Source organism: Zootoca vivipara, chromosome 1 (assembly GCF_965207765.1).
Source record: "Zootoca vivipara chromosome 1, rZooViv2.hap1.1, whole genome shotgun sequence".
Taxonomy (NCBI): Eukaryota; Metazoa; Chordata; class Lepidosauria; order Squamata; family Lacertidae; genus Zootoca; species Zootoca vivipara.
This window is the reverse complement of record NC_142582.1, coordinates 10,124,692-10,142,610: the sequence shown is the minus strand read 5'-3', so window position 1 is coordinate 10,142,610 and position 17,919 is coordinate 10,124,692. Positions and strand designations below refer to the sequence as shown.

General features: G+C 45.3%; 1 protein-coding gene across 1 annotated transcript in view; it reads left to right on the top strand.

The window, feature by feature from the left end:
* Positions 1–17,919, top strand: part of KIAA2012 (KIAA2012 ortholog) — a 76,797-nt gene that overhangs the window by 49,718 nt on the left and 9,160 nt on the right. The window contains exons 14-16 of the mRNA XM_035137391.3: positions 12,696–12,789; positions 14,693–14,897; positions 15,824–15,950. Coding sequence (XP_034993282.3) covers positions 12,696–12,789; positions 14,693–14,897; positions 15,824–15,950 — 426 coding nt within the window. The remainder of the gene's footprint in view (positions 1–12,695; positions 12,790–14,692; positions 14,898–15,823; positions 15,951–17,919) is intronic.

Below are 17,919 nucleotides of genomic sequence, written 5' to 3'. Positions count from 1 at the left end.
AGTATTAGTTTTTAATTGTATATTAGAAAGCAGAAAGTGATTGGAAAGGATGCTCATCATCCTGCCTGCTTTCCCAGGAGTGAAAGAGAAACATCACTTGAACATCCCTCCCACAAATCACTGTGATTAGAAAACCATTCCCAGTGGTTAAAGCCTAGGGCCGCCTTTCCTGATAAAAGATCCCAGTCTAGGGTTGCCAGAATTTGGGTTTTAAAAAGAAAACTTTTTCTGTCTGGTTTTTCACTGTTTGAAATACAGCAACTCTATCCCAATCCCCACCTCTCCATTCCTTACTCACTTGAGGTCAGACTGTTTCCCTAGTTAGCTTGGTTTCCTGTTGGTTTGTTTTTTAATGGAAAAGACAAAATGCAGTTATCACTCAGTTATTGTGTTCTTCCTTCAGATCCTGTTAAGGGTCTGGATTTAGCTAACCTGGCCTCTCAACAGAAGCCAACATAAGAGCTCCTGCCAGTGCAATGGCGCTTTGGCCCCCCCAATACCCCTCCCACCTCCCCAAAATCCTCTCTGGAGGGTCAGACAACCCCCAGAATAGCCCATAAGGGGAGGGTAGTCATTCCAACTGGCAAGCAAAATATCCTGCTCTGATGAAACAATCAGAAATGTGTGGCTTTTGATTCTTTCCGATAACTGTAAGAATAGGTCCGAGCTAGGTATGTTGGCACCTGTCCCATGGAGCTGGACCTCGGTGTCCGGGCTCAATGATGTGGGTGGAGACGCTCCTTCAGGTATACTGGGCCAAGTCAGAAATTAGTAGGAACATGACACTGCACATTTTAGATGTGCCTTGAAGCCTCCCTGGAACCATTTGTGTGATATATTCACATATACAAAAAACTTAATGTGCATTCCTGCCAGTGTAGGCTTTCATTTCACACTACAATCATACCTCAGTTTAAGTACACCTCGGTTTGAGTATTTGCAGTTTAAGTACTCTGCGGACCTGTCTGGAACAGATTAATCCACTTTCCATTACTTTCAATGGGAAAGTTCGCTTCAGGTTAAGTAAGGTCTTCCGGAACCAATTACACTCATACCTCGGATATCTGACGTCAGGTATATCTTCGTCAGGTATCTGACGAAGTGTGCATGCACACGAAAGCTCATACCAAAATAAAAACTTAGTTGGTCTTTAAGGTGCTACTGAAGGAATTTTTTTATTTTGTTTCGACTCAGACCAACACGGCTACCTACCTGTAACTCATACCTCGGGTTAAGTATGCTTCAGGTTGAGTACTCCGCGGACCCGTCTGAAATGGATTAATCCACTTTCCATTACTTTCAATGGGAAAGTTCACTTTAGGTTAAGTACGCTTCAGTTTAAGTACTCCACGGACCGTCTGGACTGGATTAATCCACTTTCCATTACTTTCAATGGGAAAGTTCGCTTCAGGTTAAGTACTCTTCAGGTTAAGTACAGACTTCCGGAACCAATTGTGTTTGTAAACCGAGGTACCACTGTACTCCTGAGGAGTTCTTACCCGCCCTTCACTGAAAGGTCCCAAGGCAGTTTGCAACAACAAGAGGAGTGCGATTTGAAGGAAAACAAAGCCCAGCCAAGCTCAGCATGGTGTTGGTGGGAGCCCATTGCCTCCTGGGGAGAAGCCTGGCAATTCTGCCCTCCTTGCTGCCGTTCCTTGCAGCTGTGTGGTCTTCTTTGATACCACTTTGCACCTGTGCAAAGCAGATGAAAGGAATTGCCCCGAGAGCAAATCAATTCTCAGATCGGCCTCATACATCAGGAATCAAAGGCTGAGCAGGCCGAGAAAGGGATGGCATGGATGCATTTGCCCAGGCGATTTGCAGGGGGTATAAAACTGCCAAGGGGCGAGCCTCTTGTGTATAGATTTTAATCTATAAAATTAAATCGTGTTTATGGAAGACAATCTTACTCGGCTACGAGTGATCGCCAAAGAAGGCAATGCTGAAAACTACGCCAAGTTGATACAGGGAAACCAGAACTGGGAAACCCATAGGAAGCCCCTTCACTTGGACAGCATGTGCGGCGAGGAAAAGGTGTAGACCAGTGTTTCCAAACCTTGGGTCTCCAGCTGTTTTCAGACTACAATTCCCATCATCCCTGACCATTGGTCTTGCTAGCTAGGGAAGATGGGAGTTGTAGTTTAAAAACAGCTGGAGACCCAAGGTTGGGAAACACTGGTGTAGATAATCCAGCCAGTGGGAGGGTTTTCAAACGGGTATCTAGAAACAGCAGGATCTGGAATTCATCTAGATGGAAAGTCACATGTTGAGGACAAGAATGGTTGCCCCAGCCACTCTGGGTTGTTTCCAACATATATAAAAACATAATAAAACATTAAACATTATAAAAACTTCCCTGTACAGGGTTGCCTTCAGATGTCTTCTAAAGGTTGTATAATATAGTTACTTATCTCCTTGGCTTGGGGAGGGGGGGGGGAGACGCATAACTCCATACCCTCCAACATTTCCCTGATGAAAATAGGGACGTCCTAAGGAAAAGCAGGACATTCCCGGATCAAATCATGAAACTGCGACGGCTTCTGTAAATCTTGGAGGGTCTGTCGAAATTCTTATCAAGTTTAATTGTATAGTCAAACTTACTTTGCAGGGAAATAAGTTAGGCTATAGAGATATCTATTTTTTTGACCAAAACAGAAACTTCGTTCTACTTCTGCAATGTCACATTGAGGCCCATGGCAAAAGATTAGTAGGATTTTGTAATATTATAATATGAGGCAACACCTTAAAGTATATTGACATTGATTTCCTGCGTAATTGGACCGAGACCTCCGTATAATATGCGTCAGGCTATAGCGAAGCAGTGGTACATTTCTCCTCCTGCCAGCCGCACTAAAGAAAACAGGGCTGTTGGGGGGGGGTAGCCAAGGGAGCTTCATTCTCTTAATCTGTGATTCTCCGGCATTTGTTAGCTAAACCGCTTAACTCCCCCAGCTCCCCATCGCTCACACCAGGGAAGTTCATAAAGTACACCTTTTCGCACAGCATGGGTTTTATCTTCCAGTTGATTTCTGCTTCTGAACTCCTCCATACACACAGGCGCAGAAATCCTTGTGAGTAAGCCCATAACAACTCGACAATTTCAGTTCTGAAAACTCCCTCCAGAGTTGTCTCCAAAGAGCTCATTTTATGTTAGCTCTCTTTTTTTTTCCTTTCCCTTTTCTTCTTCTTCCTAGAGCAGCTCAGCAAAAGAAGCAGTGAGGGAGGGAGGGGGAACCCCAAAGATCTTAAACTGGCTTTTCTAGTGCTATTGATGCAGAAGCGCAGGAGGTTTAAAACTCACACAAGCCCCATAGTTTGCTGTCTTTCTAAGGTTGTGGACAACCTTCGCCAGCTCCGTTTTGGCCCAAAGGCAACATACAGTAGCTGAGATTGGGTAGAATTTTAGCCAGGGCATTTTTGCAGCTGGAACTTGCCGGAACTCCGTTCCCGCATCTCTCAGGTGGGTGCCATTGCCATTACAAGAGAACAAGGAAGGCATTCATGGTGGGTTCTGGCTCCTCTTTTTCTAGGAAAATAGTTATGCTTTTAGCCAGCCAGGCTGGACCAGAAATATCGATAGGAAGCTATAGCTCCCCAGCGCTGGCTGCCAGCCACAAATTTCCCTGTAAACCACAGAGTAGCCTCCTTCCCAAGATGGAGGGCTTCTTTCTTAAAAGGGACGCAGTTGGCACTGTGGTCTAAACCACTTAGCTTATTGGGCTTGCCGATCAGATGGCCGGTGGTTCAAATCCATGCGACGGAGTGAGCTCCCATTGCTTTGTCCCAGCGCCTGCCAACCTAGCAGTTCGAAAGCACACAAGTGCAAGTAGATAAATAGGTACTGCTGCGGCGGGAAGGTAAATGATGTTTCCGTGCGCTCTGGCTTCCGTTATGCCAAAAGCGGTTTAGTCATGCTGGCCACATGACTCGGAAAGCTGTCTGTGGACAAACACTGGCTCCCTTGGCCTGAAAGCGAGATGCACACCACAACCCCATAGTCACCTTTGACTGGACTTAACCATCCAGGGTTCCTTTACCTTTTTACCTTCCTTCTTAACGCCAACCGGCTTCTGCCTTTGACCCACTATTTCCAAGACAGAGAATGTGTGAAAATCAGCTTAGCTTTTGTGGAAAAAAACACTAACATGATATATGAAACCTAACTCGCCTCGGATCAACTCTTACTTAAAACGGTGACAATCTGTGTGTTGCGAGGTTGTACTGTGGGTGTAAATGGAGTCTCAGACCAATGTAATAAGTTGCCCCCACTCCCAGCCACAAAAAAACCAGAAGTGTAGCTAGCTATGATTTGGTACTTAGTGGGTGGGCAAAACAGGTCACCCCCATGCTGAGGAGACGTGTGAGGAGACGTGTGAAGGAAAGCCAAGTATCAGGATGTTATAAAGAGGCCAACTTCCTTGCTTTGATTTACAAGGGCCTCATCTCCAGCACCCCTGGGGATAATCAGCAGCAGAGATGCATTTGTTTATGGGCAACACATGCATGGCACAGATGATGGAATATTATCCTTTACAGGATGCGGGACGAATGTGAGCGATACAGTTTCTTGCCCTTTGAAAAACTGAGTAGATAGAAGCCTGAGCTGCTCTCAGGACTTCAATTTGATCCCAGTTGTAGCCATTCATACAAGGCTTTGGTGCTACGGTGTGTGACGTCTCAAGGCTAATTCTTAAACTACAATCCCTCTCAGACTGTTGCTTTTTTCAGGGAGGATTCAGTCACCTATGGGCAAATACCAGACAACCCAATCCCCCGCCCCCCATCCTGATTTGCTTGTAGAAAGCTTGCATGTAGTTAGACCTGGTTTTCAGAAGCTTCCAGACTGCTGCTATTTAGGAGGAATTCAGTCATATCCCATCAAATTCAGGCTGCACAGTTATAGTCAATGTTCCTAAGGGAGGAGGGGTCTTGCACAACAAACATGCTTCTCCGGAAGATCAGACTTTTTGCAGTAAGGAAATTGGCAGGGAAATGGACTGGGAAGTGTGGGGTGACATTTGACGTCGTCTACCCTGAAAACAAGGGACCCAGGTGGCGCTGTGGGTTAAACCACAGAGTCTAGGACTTGCTGATCAGAAGGTCAGCAGTTCGAATCCCTGCAATGGGGTGAGCTCCCATTGCTCGGTCCCAGCTCCTGCCCACCTAGCAGTTCGAAAGCACATCAAAGTGCAAATAGATAAATAGGGACCGCTCCAGCGGGAAGGTAAACAGCATTTCCGTGTGCTGCTCTGGTTCGCCAGAAGTGGCTTTGTCATGCTGGCCACATGACCTGGAAGTTGTCTGCGGACAAAACGCTGGCTCCCTCAGCCTATAGAGCAAGATGAGCGCCGCAACCCCAGAGTCGGACATGACTGGACCTGATGGTCAGGGGCCCCTTTACCTTTTTACCCTGAAAACAAGTCAAAATGAATGTTCATTAAGTCTTCGTCGTAATCTAGCCTTGCTGCATACCAAATCAGGACAGATGCTCAGTAAATAGATCATCTGGAAACATCCCTCTTTAGCAGGAGATATATTCTCCACCCTTCTGCCAGGAATGTAGGAAACTGAGGGAGAAGGCAGGACATGGTTACTTCCCAGCACCAAAACTGGTACGAGGAGTACCTGCATCTCCCCATTTCCCTACATTGCCAGACCAGCATGGCATGAGAAACAGCCATGTAAAAGTATGGCATTTGCAAACTGAGCCCCGCTCAGTTTGTGTTTCAGTTGGGCAGCTTTGGAATCAGCTGCCTTAATAACTGTCTCAGACATTATCGCCTGAACAGGACATAAACCTACCTAATTTGCACCTTTGAAAACAACGCACAAATTGAAACACGGCCGTCCTTTGAAATCCACGCACCTTAGAATTTTGCAGTGCTGTTCTCCAGCCAAGTGATGTTTCCAAAAATGCACATTTGAGAGAATAAAAAGGCCCTGACCATTAGGTCCAGTCGTGACCGACTCTGGGGTTGCGCACTCATCTCGCATTACTGGCCGAGGGAGCTGGCGTACAGCTTCATGTGGCCAGCATGACAAAGCTGCTTCTGGCAAACCAGAGCAGCACACGGGAACGCTGTTTACCTTCCCGCTGTAGCGGTTCCTATTTATCTACTTGCATTTTGATGTGCTTTCGAACTGCTAGGCTGGCAGGAGCTGGGACCGAGGAACGGGAGCTCACCCCGTCACAGGGATTCGAACCGCCGACCTTCTGATCAGCAAGCCCTAGGCTCAGTGGTTTAACCACAGCGCCAATAGTCACATGCAAAAATGCACTTTATTAAATTTATTTGCAAAAATGTCTAGTAGGAGAAACCTGCACTCATGAGGACTTAAAATATATATACTACTACTACTACTACTACTTATTATTATTATTATTATTTATTATTTATTATTTATACCCCGCCCATCTGGCCGGGTTCCCCCAGCCACTCTGGGCGGCTTCCAACAAAACATTAAAATACAGAAATCCATCAAACATTAAAAGCTTCCCTATACCACAAACTAATGCAGGTAACAGGACTTGGCACTGGAAAGACTGTCATTTACAGATTGACCCACCCTGCTTCCAATAGCTCTGACTGCTCCATCTCCATTCTTCCTGTGTTAAGCGAGAAGGTTTGGAGGCGCCTAAGTACGTTTCTCTCCACAACAGGGTTCCCGCAATGGGAACGTAACCCAAAGTTGCTCCTGAACGTGCTTAGAAGCTCCCTTCAAAGTCCAGACCTCCCCACTAAATGTGGGAAGTGTCAGGGGAGCAGGGCTGGTCTGTGCAGGCCAGTGCCGGATTTACGTATAAGCTAAACAAGCTATAGCTTAGGTCTCCACTCTCTTGACCCCCCCCCCCAAAAAAAATAACTATTAATATACTTCTTCTTAATTGTATTTCAGTTCAGCAATTACTTAGATAAAATACATATTTTGTTATGTGCAAATGGCTTTAGATACCTATTAAGTCCATAAATTACCATATAGCATATATTCAATACCAAAAGCAGCCACAATTTGTTGTTGACAAAGGCCAGCTGGATATATACCTTCAGTAGCTTAGGGCCTCATCAAACCTAAATCCAGCCTTGGCACAGTCCCACAACCCCGTCTCCCATTCCCATTCTCATGTTTCTTCCCCACCACCACTGCTCCTTTGCTTCTATCCAGGGCATTCCTGCAACAGCACTGTTTCTTATCTGGGCAGACAGCAAAGCAATGAAAATCCTTCTTGGCCACGTACCCAACGACAAGATGGTCTTCAGGTTACAATGCCCAGTTGTGCCAACCTAGGAAGCTGCCACGTTCTGAGTCAGGTCATTAGCTTAGTATTCGGTCTGCCCCGATTAAGCATTGCCTAACTCCAGAGCAGTGTTTCCCAACCAGTGTGCCTCCAGATGTTTTGGGACTACAACTCCCATCATTCCTGACCACTGGTCTTGCTAGCTAGGGATGATGGGAGTTGTAGTCCCAAAACATCTGGAGGCACACTGGTTGGGAAACACTGCTCCAGAGCATCATTGTCTTTAAGACCAATAATATAAATGACATGTATATGTCAACTTAAAAGTATTGCCTCGCCAACCCAGCCACCACCTGCTGATCCCTAAACGGTGTGTTGTTTTCCTTGGCAATTGCTTGTCTTTGGAAGAGCTGTTTGTTTTTTAAAATAATGATGATGATCTCTTTGAAGACCACACACACCTAGGAGGTATGAAAGAGAGAAGCTGCAATCTTGTTCACCAAGGGGTGGGGAACTGGATCTGCCCACCTGTCAAACTCCAGATGTCGCAATGGCACCAGGTGACCTGTTTTGATGTACTGCTTTGTGCATGTTGGCCAAGTGCTTTGCTGGGGGCCTTTGCAGGTGCTGCTAAGCAGTTGGCTGATGGTGCCTGCAAGCCCCCTTTTGGCCCAGAGCGTGCCCCAGACCATATATCTATAATTTGTTTAGGGGTCTATGGGGTGTTAGGGGAAGGGCAGTACCTCTGGTGGGAGACACGTTGTGCTCCTTCTGGGGTGGTTTGTCCACCTTTGCCTTGCATTAAGCTCTCACCTGTGGCTCCTAGAAGTCGAGAGTGGCCACACACCAGGAAACAGCATCAGCTGGTCAGCTAAACCAAGCGAGGGTAGCCAATGGGTCTCAAACCTTCACAGATGCTCCATGTCCCTGTTTTGCAGGGACAGACCTGGATTTACAGAGGCCAGTTTCTTATTTGATCCCAGAATGCCTCACTGTTTCTTAGGACGTCCTTATCTTCATTGGAGAAATGTTGGAGGGTATGCCTTCAGTGAGTTAGGGACTTCTGCATGCAAAGACAGGCTCTGGCAGACTGAGAGTTAAGAACAGGCATCCCCAAACTGCGGCCCTCCAGATGCTTTGGCCTACAACTCCCATGATCCCTAGCTAACAGGACCAGTGGCCGGGGAAGATGGGAATTGTAGTCTGAAACATCTGGAGGGCGGAAGTTTGGGGATGCCTGGTTAAGAAGGCTGTTTCTGCGCGTGTTGTAGAGGGAAGTGAGGGGCCCACGTCCACCTGGGAAGGTAGCCCATCTAGAAGAAGGAAAACTCGGACCCTAAACCTCTGCTGCCTTGTGGGATATATTCAAGAGAAGATAAGGCTAAGCAGTAAACCCAACACAAATCCTGAGTGGAGTCCCTAAGAGAGTTGTATGCCTCCTTCCGGCAACTCCTACAACTAAGCTGGTGCCAAGTGTATTGCTCTGATTTCCTTTGGACCACATCAGCGAGGCCAAGTGAGGGTCTTGTCATCTGGGCAGCCCAAGGCCTCCATACCCACTGCCCAGGCTTGCACCCATGAGATCATTTATTTAACCCTTTTGTAATACCACTTGATTGTAAGTCGGACCTCTAAGTGGTTTTTAAAAACCACCAACATATGACGTCAGGTATATGGCTGATGAGCATGGCTTGGCTGAAATGGATTTGCCTGCAGAATCAGGCCCCCAAGCTGGAGCTTCCCTGCTGTTCCATTCCAGTTATTGGGGGGGAACTGAGTAGACATGTGTAGAATTGCACTGCAAAGGCACCAAGCTGGTACACACTTACCTGGGAGGAAATCCTGTTGAACTCAGTGTGGCTTATTTCTGAATAGACATGTATAGGTTGGGTTGTACTACCAGCGATCTCTATCCAGTACAGAACTCGGAGCCCATTGACCTCCTCCTCAAGAGGTCCGGAGGGTGGCAACACGAGAACAGGGCCTTCTCTGCAGTGGCTTCCGGTCTGTGGAATTCTCTCCTCAGGGAAGTTTGCCAGGCGCCAGGCCCGGCTCTAGGTAAGGTCCCGGCGGCGCGGGGCACCAGGGCGCCAGGCCAGCAGGGGGCGCTCGCGGCAAAGCCGCGCTGCGCGCTGTGAGGGCGGGGGCGGCAGAGCGATCTCCGTGCCTCAGCGCCAGGGCACCCGACCTGCTTGAGACGGCCCTGCCAGGCACCTTCATTATTCACCTTTAGGTGCCAGGCAAAAACATTCATTTTTAACCATGCCTCAGGTTGACCTGATTGACATCCTATGCCCTTTTAAAATGCGACGCTTTTTTGCAGGGGGGAGTGTTGCTGGGTTATTGTTTTTATTGATTTTATATATTGTGATATTTTCTGTGAATCGCCCTGAGACCTCTGGGTATAGGGCGGTATATAAATTCAATAAATGATGATGATAATGATGGGTTGTGCTGTGCAGAACTCCCACATGTACTTTTGCGTAGCTTTTTCTGCATGTGATTCTTGGTGGGTGGGGAAAAGAAGGGAGCAGTAAGAAACAGATGGCATGGAAATATCATTCTTGGTGTTTGCTTAAATCTAAAAGAAAAGCCAGTATAAATCAGAGTGGTAGTGCTTTGTGCTTCGTACTGCTGTGGGATTTTCTTGCAAATTTTTGGAGCAAGTGCCCCCTCTATCGGCATCACAACATCCTCTGTACCCAGTTTTCTAATCTGATTGAAGCTGGTTTGTAGGGGAAGTATTTGCCAAGAAACTACAGGAACAATGTGGACTATGGCTAATGCCATGTGAATATATATATATATATATTAAAAGTTGTGCATCATTGTTTCTCAGTTTGATCCTTTTACATGGTTTTGTATGTATTGTGGTGTTTTATGCATTGTGACTGGCAGTTATTTTTATGGAACGTAGTTTAGTAATCATTTATTGCAATTGTTAAGAGTGAATTTCTGTTTATTATTTGCTGGTGTTTTGAGAGTTAATTTTATTGCATACTATAATGTTCTAATAGATCATTGAATATGACTTTATTTGATATAAGTTGCTCCGTTCTAAAGTTATGTTTCATTATGACTTTTTGTATTGCATCAGATTATTATATGGTGTGTGTTCTTTGTTGTATGTTTTCTTGCTGCAAACTGCCTTGTGTATAGCAATATAGAAAGGCATTGTGCAAATTAAGAGTGAAATGAAATGTGGCTTTGAAAACCAGCAGTGGGAGCACACTGGAAGCAGAGCAAGCTGCAATGCGAACATACTCTCACTGAACTCAGTGAGACTTACCGGTAGGGCTTATCCTAACCCTCTGCTATTTCCAGGTCCAGTCTGCAATTTAAAGCTTCATGTCTAGGTGCCTAACCCCCCCCCCCTTTTTCTCTCTCTCTCTCTTTTTCTTCTTTTTTTTTGCTCTGGAGCTTTCCCTGCAGAAACCTGCTCTTTAAAGTATAGTTGGAGCAAATGCAAGCCATAGAAAACTCAAACTGATGTTTGCTCCAGTTGAGTGCTAAAAAGTGGGTTTTCGCAGGGAAAGCAAAACAACACCACTGACACAAGCGTGGATCTGCTCCTGGAAAATAGTGGGCAAATGGTAGATGTGGACAAACCCTTACTTCCAAGCAGACGTGTATAGGATTGTGCTGATCATCTCACAGTCTTTGTAAAGCCCCTCTTTCTTCATTCCTTTGGGCTGTTGCTCTCACTATACGTGCCCGATTAGATATTAGTTTGGGCTGCAGTTAGCATTTGCAATAATCACTCTGTTCTGTTTCTTTGCATGTTTGTGAGTCAGGAACTCACTCATCTCAGCATCATTTGACTCTGGGGCTTTTGGTGCTCTAGAATGTACTTTGGAAACTACCGCAAGAAAGATGTATGCATTCCCCAGTGATGTTTTACTTACCTTCTGCATCAGAGCTTTCCAAACTGTGTGTCGCGACATGTTAGTGTGTCGGCTGCTGTGTGTAGGTGTGTTGTGTGAATGCTCCCTGCCCTCCTCCCGGGGCTGGAAAGGGGTTAGTTTAACCTCCAGTTTGCTAGTAAAACTGAATTACTGTGTCTCAAAATGATGCATGTCCATAAAGTGTGTCACCAATGTGAAAGGTTTGGAAAGCTCTGTTCTACATCATTTCAGTTACATTCTGCATTGTGTAGATGTAGAAACAGGGTCAAATACCGGCAGGATATGAAACAGTGCAGCATCTGAACTAAGAACTGATGGCGGGTGTTCAGCGGGATCAGTAAAATGAACTACAAACCCCAAAGTTTGGAAATCCCCTCCAAACCGGTGCCAAACTTTTGCAGTACTTCCGTGTTTTGCAGCAGAAACCCCCACATTTTGCAGCACCCCGCAAACTGAGCAATTGATAGATCAAACGTGGGGATCCCACATTTTGGGGTTCGTAGTTAATGTTAAGTACGAACCCTGTGTTTGATATATTGATTGCTCAGTTTGTGGGGTGCTCCAAAAGGCAGGGTTTTTGCTGCAAAAGGCTGCAAAAAAGAAAAAAACCCTGCAAAACTTTGGCACATATTTGCAGAGGATCCCAAAGTTTGGGATTCATAGTTAATGCTCCCCAGTCCGATCTCTTTCCAACTCAAGACTGCACAACTCGTCATCCAAACACAGCCGGCTAGCTGGCTGTATTAGGGCTGATCAGATGTCTGCAAATTGCCTGTACAGTAGTACCTTGGTTTGCATACATCTTGGTTTGCATACGTTTTAGATTACAAACACGTCAAACCCGGAAGTGCGTGTCCCAGTTTGCAACCTTTCTTTGGATTACAACCCTCTTTTTTTGGATTACTAACAAAACATTTTGGAGGCCCCATCAGCAAAAGTGTGCCTTGGGTTACAACCTGTTTTGGTTTATAAACAGACTTCTGGAACGGATTCTGGTTGTAAACCAGGGGTGAGCAACATTTTCCAGCCGTGGGCTGGTCCACCGTCCCTCAGACCATATGATGGGCCGGACTATTATTGGGGGGGGGGGGGCTGAACGAATTCCTATGCCCCACAAATAACCCAGAGATGCTTTTTAAATAAAAGCACACATTCTACTCATGTAAAAACATCAGGCAGGCCCCACAAATAACCCAGAGATGCATTTTAAATAAAAGGACACATTCTAATTCCTATGCCCCACAAATAACCCAGAGATGCATTTTAATTAAAAGGACACATTCTACTCATGTAAAAGCACGCTGATTCCTGGACCGTCCTGGATAGAGAAGATGATTGGGCTGCATTCGGCCCATGGGCCTTAGGTTGCCTACCTGTTGTAAACCAAGGTACCACTGCATTTGCAAAAATAATAATACAACAATGGAGCTTTATCACCCCCTGGTGGCTGAACAGACATTGGCCGTAGTCTATATATTCTGCTTTGTATGTTGCCAAGGCCTGTTCTACCTTAACGTGTAACATACAAGTTTTTTGCTCTGTCCCCACTGCAGATACAGAAAAACAACTGGATAATTTGCCCCAGTCAGCTAGCCTCTCACACCTGGAACCACACATTGCCCATCCCAGGATTTCTGCACCAGATAGGTAAGTATATGAAATGGGACAGCCGCTAGCGTTTCCAAGGGCTGAGTCTCTCATGGAATTCTACTCAATATTGATGCAGAGCAGAACTCCAACATATAGTTAGCAGAGTAAAAACTTAAACACGTTGTGGGATTCCCCCCCCCCCAAAAAAAAAATAGACCAGAGGCAATTGTATTTCATCCACCAGAGCTTTGCTGCTGCTGAAGGCATGTGAGCATAATGGTCACAAATCCAATACATTCAGGACTGGCGCTGTCCATAAGAAATCCAGCTTGTTGTCGTTTAGTCGTTTAGTCCTGTCTGACTCTTCGTGACCCCATGGACCATAGCATGCCAGGCACTCCTGTCTTCCACTGCCTCCCGCAGTTTGGTCAAACTCATGTTCGTAGCTTCGAGAACACTGTCCAACCATCTCGTCCTCTGTCGTCCCCTTCTCCTAGTGCCCTCCATCTTTCCCAACATCAGGGTCTTTTCCAAGGATTCTTCTCTTCTCATGAGGTGGCCAAAGTATTGGAGCCTTAGCTTCACGATCTGTCCTTCCAGTGAGCACTCAGGGCTGATTTCCTTAACAATGGATAGGTTTGATCTTCTTGCAGTCCATGGGACTCTCAAGAGTCTCCTCCAGCACCATAATTCAAAAGAGAAGGAACTGGCAAGCCACTCCAGTATCCCTGCCAAGAAAACTCCATGGACAAAGAAATCCAGCTACAGCAGACTTAAACTTAACGGTAACTTAGAAGTCTAAACCTTAACACTATATACAGAACACCACACCAGAAGGAAAGAGAGACAGAAAGAGAAAGTATGGAACCCAGGCTCCTTCCAGCTTCTTGTAATAGTCAGCATGACCTTGACTGAGATAGCAAAACCAGTTTAAGCCAGCTGTACTCAGCTTCTCTGAAGGAATAACCAAACATAACCTTTTGTATCTCATTTGGACAGGTTTATTAGCAAAATAAGAGCTCTGTAATGGCATCGTCTTGGCCCAAAGCAAGGGAGACAAGTATATCTTGAATTCTAGTAAACCTCCAGGCAAAAGAGATGGATCTCTTATGTATTCTGGGCCCAAGCTGCTGCAGTCTCTCTATGTCCCAAACAGCACCTGGATTCTGGAAGGCCATAGAAAGCCAGCGTGGGTGCTAGGACATGGATGGGTTTGGAGATCCTTCACAATGGGTGACTGTTAGGTGCAGCGTCAGACTTTTGAGATGCTGAGATGAAAGGGGCATCCTTTTTATTATTAACCGTGGAGAAAAGTCTTGGGACTGCCATTAAAGGCACAGGAGAATAGTCCTTCCTTTTTGCAGTAGCGAGGAGGACAAGAAAAGGAAGGCAGCTCTGCCCATTACAATTACATGAGTTGTGCCTCGTGGGGTTTCGTAGCTTGCAAGCAAATAAAAACAAACTTAATGTGGGCTGTTTCAGGGGCAGCAGGTAGGTAGCATCAAAAGATTCCATTTTGTTATTGCAGTTTCTTCTTTCCATAGGAAAAGATCCCCTGTTTACTGAGCATTCATCCTGACTTGCTTACACGGAGGACACAGGAAGCCCGCTTTTCATTGAGCATTTGTTCTGATTTGTTGGCGGGGAGGGGACACAGCAATGAGCCACTCATCCTGATTTGCTTGCACAGAGGTTATATACACCATCCCATCATTGGCTTGTTTATTCCACTTTTTATTGCATTTCCCCCAACTGCAAAAAGTCTTTCTGATAAAAGCGGATTTGTCACGAGCAGGACAGAGTGCTTTAACCCACTTTAACTGTGCAAACTTACATTTCTGGAATGCGGTGGAATCCCTTCCACAAAGTGCTCACCATCTGTAGAGGGACCTCTGACAATGTGCCTGTTAAGTTTCCATGTGTTCGTCCCGTCTGATTATTTCATACTGCTTTTTCAAAGGGAGAAGATCTCTGAATCGGGCAGCACCAACACAGAGATTCTTGACCGCAGTGCTGAAATTGAGAAGAGCGCAAGAATGGGCCCCCATTCATCTGAAAAACATCAGGTAGAAGAAGATGATGGTGATGATGGTGAAGAAGAAGAAGAAAAAGCAATGTTGCCAGAGAAAACCAGAAAGCCAACTAAGGGCCCTGATCCCAAGGCAGTGAGTGCTAACCATTGTGGAAAAATCTTTATGCAAACTGATCTGGGTCCCCAGGGCAGGGCAAAGTGAGATGGACATTTTAGGGTACCACTAAAGGGAAGCAAATGGTTGATTATTTTGCTTATTATTATATTTACTACTGGGATGGGAGGGTGTTGGTTTTCTGCCTCAGAAACCAGAGCATCTTAGACAACCACTTAAGGCAAGGAGGGCAAGCCCTGCAGATTTTATTGGGCAACAAATCCCATCATCACTGACCATTGGGCCATGCTGCTGGGGCAGATGGGAGATAAAGTCCAACAAGAATGGGGGGGACACAGGTTCCCTGTCCCTATTTTTTTGGGGGGGAAGCAAATAGAGTGCCTGTTAGGGCTGGGTGATATATCGATATATCGTCCAAAACCGCTTTGAAATCCAGGAAAACCGGGAAGGGCGGGGTATAAAGAAAATTTAATAATAATAATAATAATAATAATAATAATAATAATAATAATAGTATTTCACTATTCATATACTTCTTAATTGTATTTCAGTTCAACAATTACTTTGATAAAATACATATTTTATTATGTGCAAATGGCTTTAGATACTTATTAGGTCCATAAATTACCATATAGAATATATTCAGCACAAAAAAACCAGCGACAATTTGTTGTTGACAATGGACAGCTGGACATATAAACGCCCCCATTACCTTCAGTAGCTTAGGGCCTCATCAAACCTAATCCCGGCCCTGTTCATGGAAGGCCATCTTACTTGGCTACGAGTGATCACCAAAGAAGAAAAGGAGAACTCTTAACAATCAAATTATGAAATTTCCACCCAAACAAAAATGTGCTATGCTAACCTGTATTTGGTTAAGCACTAAATTTCTTTCTTTTATCCCACCCTGTACTCTACATCCTTTTTTCTTTCTTTACTAACAGGCTGCAGGTGTTGCTGAGGACAAAGCGAAGACAGGGAAGAAGAAGCCTGAATTGGTGAGAAGTGGAGCTGTAGTGAAAGTACAGAAGAAGACACTCAAGAAAGATAAACGGACAGATTTTGTTGTAGGTAAAGGAAAAGGCCATTTAAAAACTGAATGTTGTTCCTTTGTGAGGGATTCAACCAGGGGTCAGCAAACTTTTTCAGCAGGGGGCCAGTCCACCGTCCCTCAAACCATGTGGGGGGCCTACTTTTTTTAAAAAAAATGAATGAATTCCTATGCCCCACAAATAACCCAGAGATGCATTTTAAATAAAAGGACACATTCTACTCATGTAAAAACAGGCCAGATTTAGAAGGCGATTAAGCCAGATCCGGCCCCCGGGCCTTAGTTTGCCTACCCATGGATTCAACAGTCAACATGCATTTTAAATAAATAAAAAAACGGGTTTCTCCCCAAAGACTCCTGAGAACTGTGATTTGTTATGGGTGCAGGGAATTTTAGCTCTGTGAGGGGTAAGCTACAGTTTCCAGGATTCCTTGGGATGAGTCACATGCCTTAAATATGATTTAAAAGTGTGGTGTGGATCTACCCCAGGCACCCCCAAGCTTCAGCTCTCCAGATGTTTTGGACTACAGTTCCCATCTCTCCCCGACCACTGGTCTTGTTAGCTAGGGATCATGGGAGTTGTAGGCCAAAACATCTGGAGGGCCACAGTTTGGGGGTGCCTGATCTACCCGATCTGACAACACTATTCTATGCATGTTTTAAGCAGAAGTTGTCATTGGAATTCTACTCAATATTGATCCAGAGCAGATTCCAATGTATAGTTAGCAGGGTAAAAATTTGAACATTGCAGGATTCCCAGAAAAATAAACCAGAGGCCATGAGTCCTTTGGTGTCCCCTATTTTGCGCCTGGGGGGACGACAGAGGACGAGATGGTTGGACAGTGTTCTCGAAGCTACGAACATGAGTTTGACCAAACTGCGGGAGGCAGCGGAAGACAGGAGTGCCTGGCGTGCTCTGGTCCATGGGGTCACGAAGAGTCGGACACGACTAAACAACAACAACAACAAATTTTGCGCCTGTGATGGCACTGAGCTCACTAGAGACTGTCATTATTTATTCTTGTGGCACACTAGAATATCACGTGTGGCACACAGTCTGAGGATTTATGCTGTAGACGGAGGGCCAAACTGCGGTGGTATCTTGGTAGCCAGTTTTTCCAAAAAAAGAAAAGAAAAGCCACTTTGGGAAGGTTAAGAACCAACAAGCAGCAAAGGAATGCTTAACCGTTCCAGAAGCCTATCATTTTTCCCTTCCTGGGATCTGTTGCTGCTCATGCGTGCAAAGTTTTTTGCAGCTTCCACATGATGTTGTTGGCATTAAGATTACCCCCCTCCCCCATTATCCCCACCCCATTTAATTCAGATTTACCCTTTCCGTGGAAAATCGACACGTAAAACAAACAAACCCGTTGCCAACAGTCCACTTGTAATATCTCAGCGGCCTGCTTGCAAACTGAGCCCCCATCTGGAAACACCCAAAGAAAAACATTCCCCCCCCCGCCCCCACTTCTCTGCTCTCCATTGCCTTCTCCCCAGGAATTTTTTTTATTTTATCTTATTTATTACATTCTTAAACCACCTTTTTCTTCCAGGGTGCTCAAGGTACACAGTTCTCCTCCTCCCAATTTCCTCCTCACAACAACCCTGTGAGGTAGGTTAGGCTAAGCGATGGTGGGTGGCTCAAGGTCACCCCTTTGAGCTTCCTGGCTGAGTGAGGAATCGAACCCTGATCTCCCGGGTCACAGTCCAACACTCCAACCATTATGCCGCACTTTCTTTTATGTGATATTGGGGTGTGTGGGTGTGTATGTTTATATATAATTGTCCATCCGCTACCATTAAACAAGTACAGTCGTACCTTGGATCCCAAACACCATGGAACTTGGACGTTTTGGCTCCCAAACACCACAAAACTGAAAATGAGAGTTCTTTTTTTAAAAAAATAATAATAAATATTTTTATTGAGAAATTTTTTATGAAGAAAAAGAAAAAAACATATCTTACCATATCAAATATTTACAGCATATA